At 41.4% G+C, this 25,583-nt stretch overlaps 1 protein-coding gene across 2 annotated transcripts in view; it reads left to right on the forward strand.

Annotated features, from left to right (window-relative positions):
- The first annotated feature begins 443 nt into the window (after positions 1–443).
- Positions 444–25,583, forward strand: part of ryk (receptor like tyrosine kinase) — a 116,204-nt gene continuing 91,064 nt past the window's right edge. The window contains exon 1 of one of the 2 annotated variants that reach the window (XM_034038430.3): positions 444–1,150. In XM_034038430.3, the coding sequence (XP_033894321.1) occupies positions 931–1,150 (220 nt within the window). In that variant the 5' untranslated portion in view covers positions 444–930. The remainder of the gene's footprint in view (positions 1,151–25,583) is intronic. The other variant, XM_034038431.3, reaches the window with a different exon arrangement.

Below are 25,583 nucleotides of genomic sequence, written 5' to 3' on the forward strand. Positions count from 1 at the left end.
GGTTCTGCATTATCATATTGAAATTTCTAGCACCTTGTAGACAATACTATCATAGTATCAAAGGGTATGAATACTTCTGAATTAGCATTTTTTGAGTTTTGCAAATAAATTGCTGAAATAAATAACTGTAGACATCTATTTCTTGTAACTTTTTTTCCTCATCCACAAAAGCAAAACGTTTGCTACAAAAGATTTTTCCTAAAATTCTTTGTTTTCGAGAAATTTCTAGAAATTATAAATTTCCATTCGGGTATGTAAACGTTTGACTTCAACTGTACATTGCAGTTCAACAGGTATTGGATTGCCACGATTATTAGACAGCTCCAAATCAGACTGAACAATTGCTAAAATCGGAAAATATTGCTAAAGTGTGCAGCACAACTAGTCATTTACATACATACATACTTTCTTTTTTCGTCCTCGTTTCAAAGCCATGTCGTGGACGCGCATAGAAAAAACATTCGCGTGCGCGCGCTCGTCATTCTCTCGTTCAAGCGTGCGCGTCGAAGAAGTTTTTTTTCTTTCTTGCAATGAAAGCTGAGATTGGAGGAAAAAAGAAGACGAAAAGGGTTGAAGAGGAATGCTACGTGCTCTTTGCAAACTGATTTATAACGACTACATAATCCCAAACAACTGCTAGAAAAACAGAGAATAGAGGAAACATTTTGGGGAAAACTACTGCATTTTTTTTTTCTCCGAAAAAATAATCCTCCCCGCGTATTGAGTGGGGGCTGGTTAGCAGAAACCGGGACGGTAAAGAAGGAGAGAGAGAGAGGGAGGGAGCGAAACAGAGAGAGGGTCGAGAGTTGTAAAGCCAATAAGCAGTATGTAGCTGGTACCAAACTTTCGCCCACAGGAGTCTGAGAATCCAGCTCAAATTCAAACAAAAGCAGTAGTCGATCAAAGAAGTCCATTCCCTGACCGCGGGAGATGTTGCTGGGTGAGTCGCTTCGCTGCGGCGGGTCGGGGTCCCCAGCTCGGCCATACTCGGGTCTGTTTCCCTGGCGGGGAGGGGGGTTCGTGTTCCTGCTCCTGCTGGAGGCAGCCACTTGCCTCGCCAACCCCAGCGCTCCCACTATCAACAGCAATAACAACAACCATCCCAGTGTCAACGTGTACATGAGCGAAGAAGAGGTCAGGAAGCTTTTAGGTAAGCAGTTATTAGTACTTTACTAATTATTAAGATGGAATTACGACAACAGAAGTTTGGCAATATAAACACACTATGCAGTAGATGTTTGTAGGCGTCCATCCTGTTTCATTACAGCTGCATTCATCATTACGCTTTGGTTATTACTGTTAGTGTTTTTTATGTTGTTTGAAAACCTGTTTATAACAAAAATGCTAAATATTATAGCATTGATATGAGCGTAATGTAGTTTTTGGGGTTAAGTGCCATATTTACCTTTTTATATTTTATATATTTATTTAACTTGTGTTGTTTTTTTAGTTTACTTTTTGTATGGATACATGGAAGTGATCTTTGCAAAAAAGGTCATGGCGAAATGCATGATTGCACTGTATACATCTTGCAACGTTTTTTGTTTCAGCATAAAAGAACGTTTTGACGTTGTTGCCTAGCTAAAAACCTTATTGTTGGTACCGCTGTGTTATTTTTAGGCTTTGTTGTGATGCGGAGTAAAACGAGGAGGAAACAATTTAGGCAAACAGCTTACGTCCAATATAGTCGAGTAACTGGAAACCCCAGTGCTTACATACGCATTTTTGGATTTGGTTTGGAAGTTTTTTTCTTTCTATTTTACCAGAGCAGCTATATGACGAGAAGTGGATCTAAATGAATGTAACACGTGTGGTGTTCTTTGTTGTATATAGTTCAGATATATTTATTTAACCGAGGTTCTCTCAAGCGAAGACCTCCTCCTTTTGAATTGGTCTTCCTCTGCGACACGTCGGTCCTCATCTGAATTCTTTGTCTATACTGCCAGTTATTCCTAGTGAGCAGCCGATGACCACTCGTGTAAAATTCACATACTGCACAGTATCATGGGATTCTCCCTAGTTATACACAGACTTACTGACTGACTATCGAAGTAGACGGGCATCGTGGTTTGATTTTGAATTCCTTGCTCAATACATCACGGTTCTGCATCACATACCTACTTCAACTACAATACTATGATCCTTTATGAAGTTTTCTAGGATTCGATGCTCATTATTTTCAGTCCCAGTGCGTCTTGTGTGCAAGTAAGTTGTAAAACGTGCACATCTTTTTTTATATTTCCTGTGTAACAGGTAACATCTATACAGCTGAAATGTTACCGAGTCATTGGGGGTTAAGTGTTTTCTTTCCATGTTTTTACTAGTGTGCCCAGAACAAGCAGAAATAAATCTTCATTTTGTTATTCTCTCTAAAGCAGTGCTGAAGCCTGTGCAGTGCACTATTCCATGTGCAGAAGGGTCACAATTGGGGATACTGTTCCCTTTCTCATCATGATAAAGGAGCTTGGAAAGGAGGCATTTGCTGTACATGAACACGTGGGGACCAAGCTTAGACTACACTGGATTCACTTTGCTTACATAACATGCACAGGGCTCTCCAAAACGTGTTCCCATTGAGGGTGCAGGACTGTCAACTAAAAAAAGTGAAGGTCCCAGTGAACATGCTCGGGGTCCCAGTGAAGTACAAAACTTAATATTATGGTACACCTATTTTTGTTTCTTTCTTCATTTTGAAAATTATTTGACCAATAAGAAACAAACACTAAAACCCACAAACAGAACATATTTTCTGTCTAAAAGAATGAAAAACAAAAAGGCATACTATAGAATAGGATCCACAAAATAAAACCCCTTAAAGATCAAAGAGCCAGCCATTCTACTCAACCATGCACTGCTCTTGTATTAATGGCGACAGCATGCTCCAGAACCTGTCATAATTCATTTTTTGGTCTCCACTTAAAGGACTTCCCGTATTTCCCTGAAATAACTAACTTGCTAAATTATTAAATATTGCAAACTATGTGTGCTGTGCTTTCCGTGCCTGAACACTAAGCTCTAGGGAAGTGAAGTCCTGCTTTCGTTACATTGCTTAAAACTGCATCAACATAATTAATATCAAACTTAACTCGAGGGGAGCTCATTTTTTTTAAACATATTTAATACAGTCGGCTAGTAGCGGGGAGATTTAAATGACCGCATTTCTTTCGTTTTCTCTATATCTAGGTACGGTAATTCAGCAGCCGTTAAAGTCTCACAAAGTTGCTTATGCTTGGGAAGCAGTCCGCAAGAAAGCCTGAAATGGATTTCGACAAACATGCAACCGTACACAGGAGGGATCCACCTAATTCGCGATTTCACAAATTTTGCGAAAATTCACCTCTTTAGGGCCCAATGAATACCAGACTAGTACGGAGAGAAAAAAAAGAAACCTGATTTAAATGATACTACTGCACACCATAAGCGACACAGACTACATATCTTAATACTCTAGACAGGCTTTTTTTGTATTTCTTTGCTGTCCTGTGTGCACTGCACTTTGACAAACAAAAAAAAATAATCCTTAGACAAATAACATTAAAAAAAAATACTCCAAAGCAGTTAACTTTCTTGTTTACTGTTCACATGACAACAATGTTTTAATCAGCCTATCAGTGCGTCTGTACTGGCTTTTCTGTGACCTGTACAGGAGGTGGTGGGACAAAGTCAGTGTTGCATTGTTATTTTGCTTTAGGTTGCTAAAATCTAGTTTTCAACATTGGAGGTAAAATACCAAAAATGGACGACAAAGCAAAAAACGCAAAGTATATTTCAGCTGATGATCGTGTCAAAAAATTTCCCAAAGAAACTGTACATGCAGATGGAGGTAATTGTTTTGCACAACTTGTAATGTGACTTTAGAGAAAATGCGACCGATCGCTGTTTAGCTTCAGAATCACACATTAAACGAAAGGCTAATACAGAGGCTGCTGAACAGAACGTAAAATAAACAGCTTTCAGAAAACAAACTGCAAAGTCAGCGCAGGCAAAAAGTATTCCTTTTGGTTAGTAAAAAGTACTACAGGTACTACATCTAGCACAGCCACCTCCCTTCAAACAACCTGCTGCTTACTTTTTAAACACAGTTAGAATTCTAGGCACAAGTAGCATGTTTTCTTTCTTTTGACTCGGTACTAATAAAATAAATTCCTGGATGGGACAAACATGACAACAAACTTGCTGCATACATGGTCTTTATTTCCAATTCCCCTTGGGTAAAGGGTTTTGGGACTGTTTCTAATTGATTTCCACCTCTGTATAACTTGGCAAAGCTTTACCTTACGCTTCCAATCAATTCAGTGGATGCAGAACTTGCAGTCTCAATGTATTGGCAAGTCCACACCAGACAGAGAATGTTGGCAGCAACTACTGGGGGATGTTGCATGCTTGCCTTTTAAAATGACAGCACTCTGTTTTAATAAGGAAGCAAGTACCACTGATTTTAGGCTTTTATAGTGCTCTGAAATATTATCTACTCAGGTTTATTTAATGTTTAAACAGGTTTGTGCAATATCCGCAAAGTCCTAATTTTATTCCATAACCTACCCGGAAAAAATATGTAAATTCTCAGATTTTAAGTAGAACCTTGATACACCATAACACTGGGGTGGAGGACCACCATGGGCTGTGGGGATGATGATACTCATTTGACTTGTCTGATTGGTGTCTGTTTGGGAGGGATACCTGATCATTCCTAAATGATTGCTACCTCTAGTCATCCACAACTATTTAACACTCAATAGTGCTACATTTTGAGATGATTGAAGAAAACTTTTTAAACCGTGACAAACTTTTTTCAATGTTGAAATACGTTTTAACATTAACCTTGCAGACGGGAATGGTGCTGCATACAGCAGGTCATGTAGGCAAAGAAAATGTCAAATGTGAAATTAAGACAAGAAGATGGAAAAGATGAGAGGATAGGGGAGAACTGTAGATTTGGTTATGTAAGTTGAAATTAATGTATTAAGTTATTTGTCTCCTCTAACCTGTCTTGAGTATCATTCTACAGAAAGCAAATACAAAATCTCTTCAGTTTAACTGAAAGCCATTAGATGGCAAAGAGCAAAAACCTGATCATGCATCCTTTTAAAGCAAGACCCAGGGGTGGAAATAAGACTCCCATTGCATAGCAGTTTGATCCATTCCTGGTTTTGCTATGAGTTTAATAAGACGTACCTGAGTTTGTTCCCTATACACTGTGACTAATGAAGCTTGTAGTAAAACCTGCAATGGTTGCTACGGCTATGCAATGGGAGTCTTATTTCCATCCCTGATGACCTATTTATTATGTCGTTATTCTGCCCCACACATTCACTTAATATTGGCTACTTCAGGGTAGGGGGAGTATACTAGGTACAAGTCATTATTTGTCTCTAACAGGAGAGAGCCTTTTTCAGGAAAGCAGCCATCTCTTTCCATTTAAAATGGCAATTGGCTAAATCAAATCTAGCGATTAGATTTTGTTGCCGTGTGGGAAAAGTAATGTCCTTGGCAGAAGAAAGCCTGGATGTTTTAGGTTCCAGTATGTTTTAATTCAAAGCATATGAAACCAGGATAGTGACTTTAATTTGCACAGAGGAGAAAAATATCAGCTAACAGGCACAAGGCCCTCCATGACATCAGGACGAACCGAGCAACTTCTTTTCATTGCCAACATTTTGCCTTTCTCTTAAACAAATTTATATAATTCACAGCTTCTTTGTGAAACGTGGCTAAAATTTTTTTTATATATATATTACACGTGCCCGATGAGCCAAGTTGATTTTGGAGTATTGATGAATAGTAAATTCATAACAATAGTACATACAGTGCCTTGCGAAAGTATTCGGCCCCCTTGAACTTTGCGACCTTTTGCCACATTTCAGGCTTCAAACATAAAGATATGAAACTGTAATTTTTTGTGAAGAATCAACAAGAAGTGGGACACAATCATGAAGTGGAACGAAATTTATTGGATATTTCAAACTTTTTTAACAAATAAAAAACTGAAAAATTGGGCGTGCAAAATTATTCAGCCCCCTTAAGTTAATACTTTGTAGCGCCACCTTTTGCTGCGATTACAGCTGTAAGTCGCTTGGGGTATGTCTCTATCAGTTTTGCACATCGAGAGACTGAAATTTTTGCCCATTCCTCCTTGCAAAACAGCTCGAGCTCAGTGAGGTTGGATGGAGAGCATTTGTGAACAGCAGTTTTCAGTTCTTTCCACAGATTCTCGATTGGATTCAGGTCTGGACTTTGACTTGGCCATTCTAACACCTGGATATGTTTATTTGTGAACCATTCCATTGTAGATTTTGCTTTATGTTTTGGATCATTGTCTTGTTGGAAGAGAAATCTCCGTCCCAGTCTCAGGTCTTTTGCAGACTCCATCAGGTTTTCTTCCAGAATGGTCCTGTATTTGGCTCCATCCATCTTCCCATCAATTTTAACCATCTTCCCTGTCCCTGCTGAAGAAAAGCAGGCCCAAACCATGATGCTGCCACCACCATGTTTGACAGTGGGGATGGTGTGTTCAGGGTGATGAGCTGTGTTGCTTTTACGCCAAACATAACGTTTTGCATTGTTGCCAAAAAGTTCGATTTTGGTTTCATCTGACCAGAGCACCTTCTTCCACATGTTTGGTGTGTCTCCCAGGTGGCTTGTGGCAAACTGTAAACGACACTTTTTATGGATATCTTTAAGAAATGGCTTTCTTCTTGCCACTCTTCCATAAAGGCCAGATTTGTGCAGTATACGACTGATTGTTGTCCTGTGGACAGAGTCTCCCACCTCAGCTGTAGATCTCTGCAGTTCATCCAGAGTGATCATGGGCCTCTTGGCTGCATCTCTGATCAGTCTTCTCCTTGTATGAGCTGAAAGTTTAGAGGGACGGCCAGGTCTTGGTAGATTTGCAGTGGTCTGATACTCCTTCCATTTCAATATTATCGCTTGCACAGTGCTCCTTGGGATGTTTAAAGCTTGGGAAATCTTTTTGTATCCAAATCCGGCTTTAAACTTCTCCACAACAGTATCTCGGACCTGCCTGGTGTGTTCCTTGTTCTTCATGATGCTCTCTGCGCTTTAAACGGACCTCTGAGACTATCACAGTGCAGGTGCATTTATACGGAGACTTGATTACACACAGGTGGATTCTATTTATCATCATTAGTCATTTAGGTCAACATTGGATCATTCAGAGATCCTCACTGAACTTCTGGAGAGAGTTTGCTGCACTGAAAGTAAAGGGGCTGAATAATTTTGCACGCCCAATTTTTCAGTTTTTTATTTGTTAAAAAAGTTTGAAATATCCAATAAATTTCGTTCCACTTCATGATTGTGTCCCACTTGTTGTTGATTCTTCACAAAAAATTACAGTTTCATATCTTTATGTTTGAAGCCTGAAATGTGGCAAAAGGTCGCAAAGTTCAAGGGGGCCGAATACTTTCGCAAGGCACTGTACATACATACATACATACATATACTTTTTTTAATTTAATCAAGGTACTGTTGAAAAATTTATTTTTGGTTTTGCAAGTTAAATAAAACAATATGGGAGAATTCGCATCCCCAAACGCCACAGTGCGACCGTAGCTTGTTTTTCCACTTATACCGAACGTCTAATCTGTGTGTTTTGGCACTCCAGGAAGTGGCTCAGTAAATGACAAAGACGTATATACGACTCCTTAGACATGCGTACATCTTTAATCCAGTCATTTGGAAACCACTCAAGTTGTTCCCACCGGCCTTCTGGTCGGAAGATCACCCAAATGTTTCGATCTATTGTCATGGTACTGCAGATTGTCGCCACTGTATTTAGCAGTGCACAAAAAGCAAAATGGCATCTCAGCTGGCTTTGCAGAAGAGCAGAGCTGTGCTTGACGAGCTCTCGATTGATTACGTACTGTACTTTCTTCAAAAAGCAGAAACAAAGACACAGCCTCCATACTGCCACCACACAACCCTAACAAATGTCGTGTAATGTAGGGCTCCTGATTTTCCTTCCCTGGGAATGGCAAATTCCATTTTCCAAAATGACCAATTCCGTTTTTTTCAAGTCCCTGAGATACTGCAGTTTCCTGGAAAAGTCTTTCGTAAAGCAGTCCACTAGTAACAATGTACTGTAGGTCAGTCAACAGGCCAAGGTGTTTTGGAAAAAAAAGCTTATTGCTGGCATTACAATATACAGACTAGTCGAAAATGAGGGGCATTATTACAAAAATATACAGTACTGTGCAAAAGTTTTAGGCAGGTGTGAAAAAATGCTGTAAAGTAAGAATGCTTTCAAAAATAGACATGTTAATAGATTATATTTATCAATTAACTAAATGCAAAGTGAGTGAACAGAAGAAAAATCTACATCAAATCCATATTTGGTGTGACCACCCTTTGCCTTCAAAATAGCATCAATTCTTCTAGGTACAAATTAAATGCACTGTTCAGGACACTTCTCTCTACCATCAGTAGTTTCGTCTGCAACAACGCAGACTGGTTTATGCTGTACTTGCTGTAAAACTGCTTGCATTTTTGCAGCCATTTAGTCCTGCATTAATATTACAGCCCGGGAAGCTGCTGCTCTCAAAGACAGAGTTCAGAGTGTCCTCCCACCAGGCCCGGCAATACAGGCGGTCTTTAGGGGGCCTGGCCTGTCCAGTTTAGGTCCAGTGCCCCCCCCCAGTTTCAGATTCTAAATTGATTCAGTACCGTCAGCTTCCAGTTCTAGCGGTAGATGCCCACTGGAATGTCTCAGCACCAACTGTGAATCAAATTTAAAATCAATCCACACAAGCGCTGGCTTTTTCTTTTTTGACTTGCTGTATTTTTAAGCGTAGTTCACTATTGGACAGTAAATACTAAACAAAGACACAATTGTTCCAAATTAATTTTATTATCCACCAAAACTAGCCAATCAATACTTTGCATCGACAAAAGCAGCCAATACTGTACCTGCAACTGCTGAGAGCCAATCACAGACTGTCAGCTCGACTGGAGCACAGACACGGCATCTTTCAACAACAACAAAGCGAGATGCAGACAGTTCAGTAATATTGCTCCATTCATATGTAGATTCAAGAGAGAGAGAGGTTTTGGCTGAAGGTAGAAACATGGTCAGTTAGGAGGCATTTTAGAGTGGTATTTAATGAGAGATTGTATTGGTAGTTCAGACTCCATCGTACACGGACTGTCCAATAATTGCTCTGTTCATTCCTCAGGCAATGTCCAGATCATAAAATATTTAAATCGATTTACTAATTAAAAATGCATCGTTTGGGACTATTTTCTTAGAACGTCTTTACTCAGCGGAAAGGTACCCGATGAATAAGTACAAGTTCAAGGTAAATGTAGGTTTTAAGATGTTGTTGTGTTTTTGTTTTTTTTTTTTTAAAGAAAACAATGGTAAAATACTGTTCTAATAGAGATAGTGCCCTCTCTGATGGCTCTACCTTTTGTTAGTTGACCTTGACTTTCGTTAGTGCCCTTCGATTTCAATGAGGCGTATAACTCCCATCGCGGTCACTATCACACGTAGAGCCATCGTCAACGGGCACTATCGCTTAAATAAAAAGACTGAATAGTCAGTTGAAAGTAAGCATTATATGTACAATTGTTACTTTACAGTAATTTGGTGTGTGTGGAAATCTGTTTCAATCTCTGTAGAGGGCCTGCTCACTGTATGATTGTACACGTTTCAAGTATTGTTGCTCAGACACCCCATTGTTGCAACTGCAGTAATAATAATAATTTCAAAGAAAAAAAAAAAACTTTTCCGGAAAGAGCTGTGGTAATTCGTGCTGTGTGGGTAGTTCATAATATTGCGCTGTCATATGATTTATTGATTTATTTATTTGTTTGTTTGTTTATTGTCGTCACAGTTAAGTAAAATAGAGAATACGCGCTAATTGATTTGTTTTTCCAAAATGAGCCTGCCCTGAATAAGTGGATGCCCCCCACAGCGTTCATGCTGCTGCCAGGCCTGCCTCCCACGGGTACAGTTTTTAGATTCCTTTTTTGTAAATCTCGCTGCAGAGTCGCTTACAATAGGATCTCGGTTTTACCTCTCATCCGAAGGACGGATGCATGCTGTTTTTTGTATTGCAGTCTGTGTTAATAAAAAGAGCTACTTACTGAAGCATTGTCAAATAATACCGCGATTGTTGTAGGTATTGCTTTAATTTTGGCGCGTTGATGTAAAGTATAATAGTGTCATTGTTTTAGTAAATGACTTGTATTCCATTATAAAAATAATGGCAAAGCCCATCCCTAGTTACTAGTGATGCCAGTTGTTGCACTGAGACCATTTGAACGGAGCTCGGGACACCAGCTGCAGAATTGAAATTAAGTGCTGATGTAAGTTCAACATTTAGGTCTGTATCACTCTGGCATTACCCTTCTAAAGCCCCATCTTCCCAGTGCTTAATAACTTGCAGAATATACTGTATCTTAGTGAGAAATGTCTGTGTTTGTGCCAACTTCCTTGTAATGGCAGGCATGGATAAAGAACTGTATCTAATCTCAGATTGGTATTGCCCTTTGCCCCCCTTAGCCCATTGTTCCTGGATTTCAGTAACTCATTAAACGCACGTGGTCTTGTCAGGCTGTAAAGAGTAAACAGAACAGGATGTGAGGGGTTTAAACACATTTCTTTGTTGTTGTTGTTTTTTCAAATTAAATTGAATTTTTTTAATACGTATCTTTTTTTTCATATGATCTGGTTGTTTTTTTGTACACCAGCCAACTGGACTCATTTTGAGTTGGTGTCCCTAATTTAGAAATGAAAAGCACAATGCTGCTATTCCTTTTCTGACCACGTTCATATTTGATTAAAATTCCAAGCAGGGGACCAATCTAATTGAGCTTTATTACTTTGAACCTGTGGCATTACGCTTATGGAATAGCAATGTGAACAATAACCATGGGTCCATAAACTATTACAGCTCGGGTGTGCAATTCATATCGCCTGGGACGCCCGGGACTTGTGTGAGGGACAAGAAGACTTGCCGTTATACTTTGCTCGTTGGACAAATAGTTTTTATTTATTTATTTTTCCTATGTTCGTTCTGTTGCTAGAAAATCACTCCGGGTATATTTCTAGAGAGCCAAAAAATTGCAGAAGTCTAGCACCTACACACAAACATTTTCAAGTGTTTGTCCCACCCCTATCAGCAACATCCGAAGAATCCGACCCTTCCTCACCAACTATGCTACCCAGCTCCTGGTCCAGGCCCTGGTACTCTCCCGCCTAGACTACTGCAACTCCCTCCTGGCTGGCCTCCCTGCGTCTGCCACCCGTCCGCTCCAGCTCATCCAGAACTCTGCTGCTCGCCTGGTGTTCTCTCTACCTCGCTTCGCCCACGCTACTCCACTACTCCGCTCGCTCCACTGGCTCCCGATCACCGCTCGCATCCAGTTCAAGACTCTTGTACTAGCCTACAGATGCCTTGATCAGACTGCACCCAGCTACCTCCAGACCCTCATCTCTCCCTACACCCCCACTCGACCTCTCCGCTCCGCCTGCACTAGAAGACTGGCTCTACCTCCGCTACGCTCCCCTGCCTCCCGAGCCCGCTCCTTCTCCACCCTTGCTCCGCAGTGGTGGAACGACCTTCCTACAGATGTCAGGACTGCCCAGTCCCTGACCACATTCCGGCGCCTCCTTAAGACTCACCTCTTCAAACAGCACCTGTAGAACTCCTCTGTTGTATCCTGGGACACTATCACCCTTCATTTAAATATGCTTTATTTTGCTCTTATCTGCCCCCTATTTTACTGCATTTAATCCTGTACCTCTGAATATTGTAATCTCCCAAGTGTTTAATCTGTAGTATTTTGTACTTAATCATATCCTGATGTAACTATCACTACTTAATCATATCCTGATGTAACTTTCACTATTATCTGCTGTATTATTGAATTGTGGTTTGTCACACTTGAGAATTATTGTATTTCTTGTTCTTATTGTATGACTTATATTGTAACACTTGAATGTATTTGTATTTGCTTGCGATTGTAAGTCGCCCTGGATAAGGGCGTCTGCTAAGAAATAAATAATAATAATAATAATAATAATAATAATAATATCACTTCTGATTGGCTAGCTGTGGAAAAAGCTGATCTTCTATTGGTTACAAAGAAACCCAGAAATGGCTGCCAAGAGATCCTTTGGCAAGGCACAGACTAATCGCTTAAACTTAAGGTAGTATTTATGTTTTTGTAAATTAGTAAATAAGCTATACTGCTTTCTTAATAAATGCAGCAAGAGGGGTGGCAAATTTCTAAAAAAAAATCTTGTTGTCCAAGGGACAAAATGCTAGAAAAATCTACTTTGTCCTACTTAAAAATACTTGCCCTGTCCCACAAAACACACACACAAAAGTAGAATATAACGTGTAGGATTTTGGTTTAATTTAACAGTGAACACAATCAATCAATTAGTGATTAACAGGGGCAGGTCTGGCCTTGTAGCTTGACTGGTTCACTAAATTCTTCAAGATACACAAGGTTCCCTGTGACTCCACCTCACCTCAACACATCTGTACCATACTTTAAGGAAATGTTCCTTTCAGTGCGGTTTGGAACACATTTGCTAGTACATTTAAGTAACATACTAAGAGTACAACTATAATAAGCAGTACTTGGGAGTTATTGAAATATAAAAATAGCTTCTGCCTGTTTTTTCCACTCTTTTTCTTTATAAGCTGAATTCAACTCCTGATGTACAGGTGTTTTAGTTTGTTGCATCACAGAGATGAAATCATTGCCAACTATTACTGCTGCTTTGTGTAATTCTGATTTTCTTGGTGTTCTTTCAGTTTTGTAACTGCTGAACCCCAGATTTATAAAGAACATGTGTTTTTCTACCAAAATTCCAGTTTATATTAATTTGCACTATTTGCTATTTTAAACAAGACGCTGTTTTGGTATTTTATTTGTAGTACATACTAGTCATTTTCTGTAACTTCGGTCGGATCCATTTGTCAGATATTCCGTTTTATTTTACTACTTTTAGTTGGTATCAGCAGTCGTTTTGTGAAACTGATTTCATTTATCAGGGCATGAAGTTAAGGTTATGAAGGGTAAGGCAGTGTTGCCTTTGGGCGTGAAGATTCAGGGGCACCAAGGCAGCTCTAGGGGGCAAAAAGGCAAAACATAAATCCAACCCAAGGGCACCAAGGCAATTTCATACTCCTATACTTCATAAAACAACAAAAAAGAAATGGAGTGCCTATTATGTTGATGAATTCAAACAAACACAAATCAATGTTTTCTGAGTGATTCACACACTTAATGTTACAAAAATAAAATATAGGTCACGTTTTCATTCTAAAAATAAAATTGTGTAAAAAAAAAAAAAAAAAAAAAAAAAGATTTAAACTTTCATAATGAAAAAATACAACACTTTTTTTTTATTTAAAAAGTGAAGGCAACACGGTTTTGTTTTGGTTTTTATCTATTAAATCTACGAATTACCTTTTGTTTCAAAGCATGTTGTGTTTGGATTATATGGCATTTCTTGAAATTTGCAAAGGATTTGCAGTTGCAAAGGATTTGCAGTTTTGTTGTAGTGCTTTGCGGGACCCTCGATTTCGGGGGAAAAAAAAAGTGTGCTGTTTTTAAGCATACACATTCTAACCCCTTTCATGAAAGCACACGTTTTACTAGTTAAAAAGCAGAACTACGTAAGGTGGTGAGAATGTATTGCACAAAAATAAATGAAAACAGAAATCGATGCACTTCTGAAGATTGTGTTTTGTTCACTATTATGTTCTCTCCTTGTTTAATAACGCAGGGAGCTGCTACTTGAACCATGTCTAGCTATTTTTTTTTGGTGCAAGAATTTGAGCAAAACTAATAATCTACCTATTGTGTGTGAATTTTTAATGTTGGTGTTTTGGGGGGAATAACAGCGAATTACAAAACAGCAATGATCATTGAAATGTCTATATAAATTAGCAATTTATATACACTGAAGAAATGAAAGGGGTTAGAATGTATATTGCACTGTTGCATTTTAAAGTATTGCAATTTTAAGCCCATTCTGTCCCAATTAAATTTCATTCTGTCTAATCTCGTCCTTTCTGCAGTACTTGAAATAAGAACATAAGAGTTTACAAACGAGAGGAGGCCATTCAGCCCATCTTGCTCGTTTGGTTGTTAGTAGCTTATTGGTCCCAGAATCTCATCAAGCAGCATCTTGAAGGATCCCGGGGTGTCAGCTTCAACAACATTACTGGGGAGTTGGTTCCAGACCCTCGCAATTCTCTGTGTAAAAAAGTGCCCCCTATTTTCTGTTCTGAATGCCCCTTTATCTAATCTCCATTTGTGACCCCTGGTCCTTGTTTCTTTTTTCAGGTCAAAAAAGTCCCCTGGGTCGACATTGTCTATACTTCTTAGGATTTTGAATGCTTGAGTCAGATCAGACCCATTGCTTACCTGAACATTAGGTAAATCCTAGAACACTTCGCTGCTGTTTTCATTCTTTCTTTGTAAACGTTTGAGTTGGCACAGGGTTCACAGACCAAAAATCACAGTGACACTGCCAGTGAATATGTGTGATTGAAAAATCCTCGGAGCGCGGTCATATTGTGCTCAGAGTACGTCGTTCCGTGGCTTAATGCTGGTAGGTGCGCAGTATACGGAGCAAGTCTGTGAGGGACTGAGGTGCTGAGGGACACTGGCGGCAATGATAGATGGGCTTACAGGCAACTTTTGCCGTAAGTTTTTTAAAATTTGGGAGGCACTGCGGCGAGCAGCTTGGGCACTTCGGCAATTGCCGCCGATGCCGTCGGTTATTTCACACCCTGATTTATGTATTTGTTTTTCAGTGAGACTAGTGCAGGGAAACCCACCCAAAAATTAAAAAAAAAAGCCATCGGTATGATCCCAGGATCCCCCTGCTGCAGCAGTGTTCCAGTTAGCCATCATGGGACAAGATGCTGGATGAGGAAAAACAGCTGTAAAATGTACACTGTTTTTAAACAAAAATAAGTATAATAGAAATAAACAAAAGAAAAACATTTTTTATTTGCAGAATTTGATGGAGCCTAGTGTAAAAATTGCGTTCCTTTTTGGTAGAAAAATAACAAATGCAGAAAAACTTGACAGGTTATACACAAGTCCTTTTGAAAGTCTGGAGTTCAGCAGTTACAAAACTGAAAACGTCAAGAAAAAAATCAGTTCCACAAAGCAGCAGTAATAGTTGGCAATGATAACATTAGGAGTTGAATTCAGCTTATAGAGAAAGAGGGGGGGGGGACAGACAGAAGCTATTTTTATATTTGAGTAACTCTAGGTATTGCTTATTGTTGTTGTACTCTTCGTATGTTACTTAAATTTCCTAGTAAAAGTCTTCCAAACTGCACTGAAAGGAACATTTCCTTAAAGTATGTTATACATTTGTTGAGGTGAGGTGGGGTCACAGGGAACCTTGAATTTAGTGAACCAGTCAAGCTACAAGGCTGGATCCGCACCTGTTATCACAAATTGATTGTATTCACTGTAATAATACCAAAATCGTACAAATGCTTTCCAAGGGAAGTTCTGAAGGCTGTTGCTGGATGCTAAGCAATTTGAGAAGTATATTTCGGAGAGTCTTTCTGGTGACATGAGTTTCATTGCATATCCTGACAGTGTATATATACTGTACTTCACTCCAGACTGACCAAACATTTCAAAAGAGGGCAAAACTAATGGAATGAATTGTCCTCAAGGTACAGTATGTGTGGTGATGCAAATTAGCCTTTTGTAACGGTATCAACTATCCGTCAATTTCACTGTGTCAGATACCAACATTTTAACAGACATTTTTAGGGTTATGTAAATAAAATGGTTCTCGCTGCTATAAGCTGCACTTGCAGTGGTGCCTAGTAACTAAAGCAAAAGGTGTTGGAGGCTGTTAATGCAAAATAAAGCAAACGCTAAATTCTTCAAACTAGTGAAACACATTTGTTTGGTTGATCAGCTGTTTTAAGGAGCCAGTTACTATATTTTTAGAGGTTGGATAATTCAGTTTCTGGGGAAAAAAAAAAAAAAAGCTAAAAGATATGAACAATAACCTTTTGTCTGACCCTCCCTGGCTATAAAGCTTGCATGTGTATGGGGGCCTGTGTCTTACAGTATAGGGAGGTGTGCTGTATCCTTCAAAAGCACAGAGGGTGTCAGTGATCCACAGTAAGTATAGGGAGGTGTGCTGTATCCTTCAAAAGCACAGAGAGTGTCAGTGATCCACAGTAAGTATAGGGAGGTGTGCTGTATCCTTCAGGAACTCGGAGGGTGTCAGTAATTATCAAAGCACAGGATGCACATCCTAGTGCCTGGTCATTTCCCTTTTTACATCTGCCTTCTATGGTGGACTTCACCATTTTTGGATGTTGAGATGTTATATAAATGTTATCAGTAAAAAAAAAAAAAAAACCAACAACTGCTACAGATGAGCTAGCAGAAGACGTTCCTAGGAGTACCATGCTGCTGCCGCAGGTACTACAATGTCAATAGCAAGCCTGTAGGTGGGGAATGTTATAAACTAGAGAACCAATAAGGTCTGCTTTAAGATTTACGATAGTTTACAGGTGAATGATATTTTCAAGATTACGCATAATCAAAATGATTCATGAGGTGCGCACTGTCATTTTAATAAGTAGTCTTTGTAAGATCCATCCTCGGACAGTGAGTGATTGTTTTGGAGGTACCTGACAAAGGGGTGATGTCATGTCATTGCCGGGCAGTAAATCGAATCTAATTTGGTCATGTAGAATTGCATTCGCTGCATACCACTTGCTAAGGTCAGCAGTGTGGAGTAGTGGTTAGGGCTTGGACTCTTGACCGGAGGGTTGTGGGTTCAATCCCCAGTGGGGGACACTGCTGTTGTACCCTTGAGCAAGGTACTTTACCTAGATTGCTTCAGTAAAAACCCAACTGTATAAATGGGTAATTGTATGTAAAAATAATGTGATATCTTGTAACAATTGTAAGTCGCCCTGGATAAGGGCGTCTGCTAAGAAATAAATAATAATAATAATAACTGTATTACAGGGTTATATCTGTTGCAAAAAAATTGAAATTCCAGAAAAACAGAAAAAATACTAGAAATCTAAAACCAAGAACTTGTTACAGTGTTACTGTATGTCAGTCCCTGGGTCAATTCCAGTTGTAATTTTGGAGTTCGTAATTCATTGCAATTATAATGTAATTGTAGTTGAACCTTGGCACACCTGAGCAATTGTAATCTAGACTATTCAAATTTAAGATGCAGCCCAAATTTACCACCCTCAATTTGAGGGAAAAAATAAAACCTCAAATGTGCATTTACAAAGATACAACCTCAGTGACGCTGTTGTATCGTACAAAACTGACAGTGTTGTAGATTAACCATGGAGCTTGTTTATTGTGCTGTGCACTGTAATACTTAAGATGGCGTCTCTGTCGTACACACACCACCACCACTCGCAGCATCACATCCTGGCAACAACAAGCACGACACAACACTCCACGGCATCAGGCAACATGTAACCCAGCAACCACAACAGCACTGAACATCGCTTGGCATGTCAAAGTACAGGTGTCTGATCAGCATTTCCAGTCTGTCCAAGCTGGTACTGTTTGTTGGAAATGCTGAAATTGTAAACTCTTGGAATTCCTCAGAAGCTTGGTTTGTCTTTTCTCGGCAGTCAGTCACGTTGCTGCTTGTGTACTCGGGTAGTCACGTCTTTTGTTGGTGATTTTTGAATACATGCATCGCTATGCTGTACTCAAATTTAAGACGCAGGCTATTTTTGAGAAATGGTTAAAGCTTGTCTTAAATTTGAAGGAATACGGTAATTGCATGATTACAGTTCAATTAGCATTTATTTGTTATTCGATCATTCTTTTATTTTCAACCCCATTTGTTTGAAAACAAAATGTTAGTGTTTGTTTCTGTATTTGTACCTGTGATTATTGCTTGATTATTTAAAATGGAGTAAACATGTTAATGTGTGTGCTTGTTTGTTCATTTTCTAGTGTAATTACAATTAATTATATATAGTAATTGAACGGAATGGCATTGTAATTGCAATTGCAGTTTCATCAAACAATCCTGCTGTCATAACTGAGCCCACGTTGGCTGTGTGTCCCGCGTGATGGGTCTTTGTAAATTGAAACAAATTTATTAGGATTCAACTTCTTAAATGTTACGGTATGGTAAATGACATGCATCACTGTCTACATCGAGGGTAGGTTTTGTAAGCACTAGTCTAGTCTTTTGTGTCCCCCCCCCCCCCCCCCCCCCCAATCCCACACCTTTTCCGGCACGTCTCATTTGTCTGGTGGAGGGAGGCTCTTTCTCATACCCCTGACAGAGAGATGCTTCCCAGCTGTTCTGGCCCCGTGTCTCTCAGCTGGGTCACTGACACTTTTTTCATGAAAGGGATCCTCCTGAGACAAACCGACTCTTTGTATAGGCAGCTACCCTGCAGCAGTGTGAGCAAAGGAATTACAAGCGATGAGCCTATACTACTGGGGAACTTTCAACTCGAAGGTGCTAATTAGTATCTGATGTACAGATACACTGATGTCCTGATTTGCTAGCCTTTGGTATGTTTGGCTGTCCTGCTTCCTTGCACAGAAATGGTAACCTGGTTTGGAACTGATGAGGTTCTGTAATCATGCTGCATGTGTCTTTTTTTTTTTTATAACTAAAGCCGGACAGAAGGGCTGCCTGTGGGAAGAGTAACCGCTTGCCACTAACCATATAAACATTTATTCTGCTGCAGAAGCCCAGGCTGTTAACCATCTGTGTTGTGCATCTTCGCTGTCCAGTCACCTCCCGAGGCAAATGAGAAGGAACGTTAGGTTATTATCATAACCGTTCAAGTACGAAATGTATCCATTACATAATGGGTTAACTTTGTTTACTTGAAAATTCGGAGACTTCCCAAAGCTGTCACGCAGGTGCGGGCAACGTCATCATGCCAGGCTCCACCCCTCCTGGAAGACACTAGGCTCCATGATGACAGTTGAACAGTGCCATTTTCTTTTCAGCCTGATTCGTGCAAGCTGCAGAGAGATTCGTTATTTCAAACAGTTTCATGGAAAGCTATGTTTTTGTTTAAAAAACGTGTATAATTTGATTGTATGTTTCCTTCCTTGAAATTTTTAGAATTAGGCTTTTTTTTTCCTGAGATTTGGAGTGTGTTTTGTGAGTCCGTACGCGGCCTTGTGGCACACTGGGACCTGCACCTCAACCCCCCCCCCGGATCATTTCACCCTCCTCTCTGTGTCACGGTTCACTCCGGCTGGAGTTGTATCTATGAGGAGATTTTTCAAGCTATCTGGGCTTAGATAGTCTTGTATTAGTGCTACCTAGTCTGGGCTCACGCTAGTGTGTGCAATTTTTCTATTGTGTATAGTATATATTATTTTGTACAGTGTCTGGATTATTTGTCTAGTGGTAGAAACTGCCTGTGTCGCTTTCTCTGCTGCTTTTCTTTTCCAGGTGCACTACGTGAGTTGCTGTTTTTTTTTTTTGTTTCAGCTAGCAGTCTGGTGATCAGCTGGCCAGCTACACCGACAGATCCGTTGGCAGGAGCCTTCTGATCGGAGAGCTTGTCTCTGTTTATGCCGTAGCGGTGGGCAGCTTTTAGCACCACTCTGTGAAGGCTTTTTAGCTCAGGCTATCAAGCGGGCACACTGAGACTGTGCTGCGGTACCCCTGTTGTTGTTGAGAACATAAGAAAGTTTACAAATGAGAGGAGACCATTCGGCCCATCTTGCTCGTTTGGTTAATAGCATTTTGATCCCAGAATCTCATCAAGCAGCTTCTTGAAGGATCCCAGGGTGTCGGCTTCAACAGCATTGCTGGGGAGTTGGTTCCAGACGCTCACAATTCTCTATTTTCTGTTCTGAATGCCCCTTTATCTAATCTTCATTTGTGACCCCTGGTCCTTCTTTCTTTTTTCAGGTTGAAAAAAAAAGTCCCTTTGGTCAACATTGTCAGTACTTTTTAGAATTTTGAATGCTTGAATCAGATCGCTGCATAGTCGTCTTTGTTCAAGACTGAATAGATTCAATTCTTTTAGCCTGTCTCCATATGACATGCCTTTTAAACCCGGAATAATTATTGTCTATCTTCTTTGCACTCTTTCTAGAGCAGCAATATCCTTTTTGTAGTGAGGTGACCAGAACTGAACACAATATTCTAGATGAGGTTCTTACTAATGCATTGTAAAGTTTTAACATTATTTCCTTTGATTTGAGTTCAACAGTTTTCACTATATAAAATTTTGTTGGCCTTGTTGGTCGCAGCAGGTCGGAGAGTCCACCAAGGAGCTGGCTCTCCTGCTGCCAATGAAAGCGCCACAAGTGTGCAGACCTGCACCTCAATGGCGACCCATGCCGCAGTGGCACCCCAGACCCCAGCAGCCCCCTATGGGGCAGCCGGCTGCTCCAGAGGCGCTCCGTCCAACAGAGGACATCGCCACCAGTATCGCTGCCCTTTGCAGGCTCAGAGGGCACAGACGAAACCTGCCGTGGCTCAGAACCACCTGGCACATTGGCGATCATGCCCCAGTGACATCTGGGTGCTCGGCTCAGCTTCCGTCTCCAGTTCAAACAGGGCCCTCCCCCCTTCGCGGGAGTGGACGTGACCACGGTCACAAACCCTCACGACGCCCTGGAGGTGTCCCAAGAGGTGACAACCCTGTTACTGAGGCAGGCTAGCCAAGTGGTAGACCCCCTCGAACTGGAGTCCGGTTTTTACGCTCTGTACTTCCCGGTGACCCATTCTCGACCTCAGACTGTTCCTGAGGCACAGAAAGTTCATGATGCTGTCCACACAGCAACTCTTGCGCACAGTCAGTTCACCATGGTGGACCTGAAAGACGCCTCCTTCCATGTCCCCATACTACCAGGCCACAGAATGTACCTGCGCGTCGCCTTTCAGGGAAAAGCGTATAGTTCAGTGTGCTGCCGTTCGGCCTCTCACTAGCTCCTCCCACTTTTTCTAAGTGCATAGATGTTATACTGGCCCCTCTGAGACTCAAGGGAACCAGAGTGTTAAATTATCTGGATGTCTGGCTTATTTGCACCGACTCTGCAACACAGGCAGCAGCTCACATGAATCTAGTTACTGAGCATTTAGGCAAGCTTGTCTTATGGTAAACGTACCAAAATGCCAGCTAGTGCCGTCCCAGGTTGTCACCTACCTGGGAATCCGCTTGAACTCCAGCAATATGATTGCCACTTTGCCAGAAGAAAGACTTCACAAGTTCCTGTCCTGCCTAGAGCTTTTTTTTAGTTTGGCAAGAGACTGAAGGTGTCCACCTTCCAACAGCTCTTGGGCCTGATGGCAGCAGCTTCCCAGATACTTCCTATGGATCGCCTCTGAATGCGCCCCCTCCAAGTGTGATTCAATCGGAAGGTTTTTCAGCCTGCAGAGAGCCCCAATCGCTGACTTTCAGTGACGTGTCACTGCATGGCGACCCTATCGTGGTGGAAACAACTGACCCATCTGCGCCTGGGAGTGGCTCTGGGTACTGTTACCAGGATGGCGGTCATCAGGGCATGTGGGAATCCGCCTGGATGGGCTACCACATCAATGTCCTCGAACTGCAAGCAGTGTATCTGGCCTTGCAGCATTATTCTCGGGAGGTTCAAGACAGGCATGTGTTGATCCGGACCACCAGCACTACAGAGACGGCCTGCGGTCACCCCGCCTCCTTCGAGTAACCAGCAAACTACTGCTTTGGGCACACGACAGCATTCTATCTCTCAGAGCAGTTCATCGGCTGGGAGTTATAAATGTGGTAGCGGACCTTCTATCAAGGAAGGTTCGTTGCGAATCGGAATGGAGACTTCACCCCGACGCGGTGAACATGATTTGGGACAGATGTGGGACAGATTTGGGTCCCCTCTGGTTCTTCATTCAGGAGAGCGAGGCTCCGCTAGATGTAGACACCATGGCCCACAAGCGGCCGAGGGCTCTACTGTACGCCTTCCCACTGATGGCAGTGCTACCGATGTGACTGGAGAAGATCAGGTGAGCCCAGGTCAGGTTGCTCTTAGTAGCCCTGTTCTGGCCCAGGTGTACTTGGTTTTCGGCGCTGTTAGTTACAGTGCGACCACCCCTGGTAAATGCCTCTCCGCCACAACCTGCTCAGTCAGACGCGAGGGACCCTGTGGCACCCCGACCCATTCGAGCCTACAGCTCTGGGTCTGGCTCCTAAGCAGCTGCATTTTAGCCAGCTAGGGCTATCTGAGAGAGTTATTTCAACTCTTCAGAATGCCAGGGCCGCTTCTACGTGAGCCCAGTACGGGGTATAAGTGGGTTGTGTTCCAGACCTGGTGTCTGACGCGACACTTCAATCCCACTACATGTCCCATGCTGGTCATTCTGCAGTTCTTGTAAGACCTCTTTGATGAGGGGAAATCACCCTCGACATTGAAAGTGTACTTGACAGCGATTTCTGCTTGCCATGTTAAAATTGACTCTGTTTCCTCTGGAGCTCGCATCCTGGTGGGGCAATTTTTGAAAGGGGCTTGAAGGCTGCACCCTCTCCTTAAGGGCAAGGTTCCTCAGTGGTGGCTTAACGTAGTGCTTGAGGCACTCATGAAGCCACCCTTTCAGCCCCTGCATTCAGCCACACTGAAGCATCTGTCTTAAGACAGCATTTTTGCTTGCCATCACGTGAGTGAGATGCAAGCCTTTCTTGTCTGTTTTTCGCGGAGTCTAGCACCAAGGTCACGCTCCGCACAAACCCTGCTTTCTTGCCCAAATGTATTTCTACCTTCCATGTCAACCAATCGGTGAAGCTGGAGGCTTTCCATCCCCCCTCCTTTTCAGTTTGATAGGGCGTGTAAGCTCAATGCGCTTTGCCCTATTAGGACATTAGCGTATTATGTTGACAGAACAAAAAGTTGGAGGCAGTCTGAACAGCTGTTCATCTGCTATGGAGCTAAGGCCCACGGTAAAGCCCTGTCTAAGCAGAGGCTGTCCGTTTGGATTGCAGAAGCAGTCAAGGTTGCTTATAAATGAGCCAACTTTTCCCCTCCTGTGAAGGTCACTGGTCACTCCACAAAAAGTATGTCTATCTCTTAGGCGTTGTTCCAGGGTGCTTCTGTCACTGACGTTTGCAGTGTTTCAATATGGGCTACGCCTCATACTTTCACAAGGTTTTACAGACTTTAGCACTCTGGCTTTGGGACCAGAGTGCTAACGGCGGCTTCTATGTCGATACCGGAAGCACCTGCAGAGAATAATAATAATAATAATAATAATAATAATAATAAAAAATATTGTGGCAGCCTTACCGTCTGACCCTGTCAGATTTAAGTTGTTCTGCAAGTAATGCACTTTGCGATGGCTTGGGTATAATTACCCATTATGTAATGATTACATTTCGTACTGGAAAGGAAACGTTAGGTTATTATCATAACCCTGGTTCCCTTAAATAGAAATGTATCCATTACAATCTTCGGTCGCTGCGTACATTACACCCAGCAGGCTGAAGAAGAATTTGACTGGCGCTGTTCAACTGTCATCATGGAGTCTAGTGCCTTCCAGGAGGGGTGGAGACTGGCGGGATGACATTGCCCGTCCCTGCGTGACAGCTTTGGTAAGTCTCAGACTTTTTAGGTAAACAAAGCCCATTATTTAATGGATACATTTGTGGTGCGAGACTGACTCGCACTGCAGGGGACTGGCTTCACAACGAGCCATGCAGGATTGAAATAGCAGCCTGGAGTCTAAGGGTACACTTCCTTTTCCTGTTAACACATTTCTTTCTTGTTTAACCCTAACACGTTACTGACAAAACAATTAACCAAGAAGAACTCTGCAGATTCTTGATGAAAATGCTACATTTGTAAGCTGCTACTTGACATTCAGACTAATGTGTATTCGCATCAGCATAAAAGCCCAGGGTTCGGTATGACCACACTTGGATATTGGAGACTTTCTAGTGTCACAGTGGGGTGAGGGGGCACCAGTGATTTAAACATCCAGTATGCAGGAATTGGGCTGCCAGAGTAATTGAACTGCTCCAGGCCCCCCAGATAGCGTCCATGGAAATGCCTTTCTGAGTGACCTGAACTAGCAATGAACCTGCAGAGTCCCAGAAGTGAAAGCCTCCACATCCCCAGCCCTATAAATTATGTGCACATTCCTGTATGCACCAAGAGTCTCGCTTACTCACAGCAGAGCCAGGAGGACAAAGGTTCATGTCTGTACTCTGTCTGTGTGCAATGATACCGGGCACTATTTTTAACATGCTTTATGTAGCAGAAAAGACTAAACGAGGTAGGGAGTGGGGTTCCTTTTAATAAGAAATTCCATTGAGAAAATAGAGCTTTTCATAAAATGCTTGGGTTTTTTTGTGGGGGGTGGTGGTGTTGTGTGTGTGTGTGTGTGTGTGTGTGGTTGTTTTTTTTTCCCCCCTCAGATTTATGGTTTGCTAGAGCTTACTGTCTCTTGGTTGATTCCTTTTCTGTTTGACTTTGCTATGCTGGACACAATAAATCTCATCTTCCAGGGGAAAACGGCATTAATTGTTTTTGGCAGATACTCCAGTTCACATCTGTATGAAAACATGACCTTGGGCAGTGTGGTAAGTCTCGCTCATGTGCTTTAATGTAATACAGGATATAAAGCTGAGTTATGACACCTGTGTGGATGTTTAGACTATAATTTGTTGTGTTTGTGGATCATTTGACATTGAAACATAAATTATCTATGTGACAATATAAGAACAGTACTTCACACCTGCATTTATATATACACAGCGAATAGAAGAACTAAATACATATTCAAACAAGTACTGCTTGAAATGTATTCAGAGTACCAGGCAGCTTCATGTTGCTACTTCCTGTGAGATTTACTTTCTGTAATATGATACTTATCATAACTGTTTTCAGTTCATTTGAAAAGTACATCCATAACCATAAAACCTTGATGTGCAGTGTTTTACATGAAAGGGACCGAAATAAATGTGTTCTCTGAATGGTTAAGACACAAAACTGGGCAAATGGTGTTAATGTTTTGAAAAAAGCCTGATTTGAAAGTATAGATTGTGGGTTGTGTTTTTTTCTATTCCCATGTCCTGCATGTCTGTCTGTAGTGGACTTGCTTGCAGAATCACTACTGTTTGGCCATGCATCTGTGCTTCCTGATTCCAGATGCCGTTGGAATCATGTGTGGTTCTCCACGCCAGACGTCTCAGTATTGGAGAATTTCAAACCGGTCAAAGCGATTTTCTGTGAAGCTTTACTTTTAAAATGCGTGTGAACTATGTATTTGACAACTGCATGGGGTACAATGATACACCAACGCTTACACGTCGTGTTTTAATAGTGGAAGACCTGAAACTGCGTGAATGATCTTGTTTTGAAAAAAATGATTTAAAAAAAAAAAAAAAAAAAAGTTTAAAGTTGTTTTCTTTCCAGTGTTCATCAGCAGCTTGATTAGGCTTGCCTTGTCCAAACACGAATTCTGATCTCTTCATATCAGTCATCGCCGCTGGGCCCGCTGCCAGTTTAAACACTCGCTTTGCATTTGGCATCAAACACCAAGAGGTTAGTGCCAACACCTCCGGGGCAACAGTCTTGTAGTCTGATTTCAAAAACTTTTTTCTTAAGAGATA

Source organism: Acipenser ruthenus, chromosome 17 (assembly GCF_902713425.1).
Source record: "Acipenser ruthenus chromosome 17, fAciRut3.2 maternal haplotype, whole genome shotgun sequence".
In the NCBI taxonomy this organism is placed as follows: domain Eukaryota; kingdom Metazoa; phylum Chordata; class Actinopteri; order Acipenseriformes; family Acipenseridae; genus Acipenser; species Acipenser ruthenus.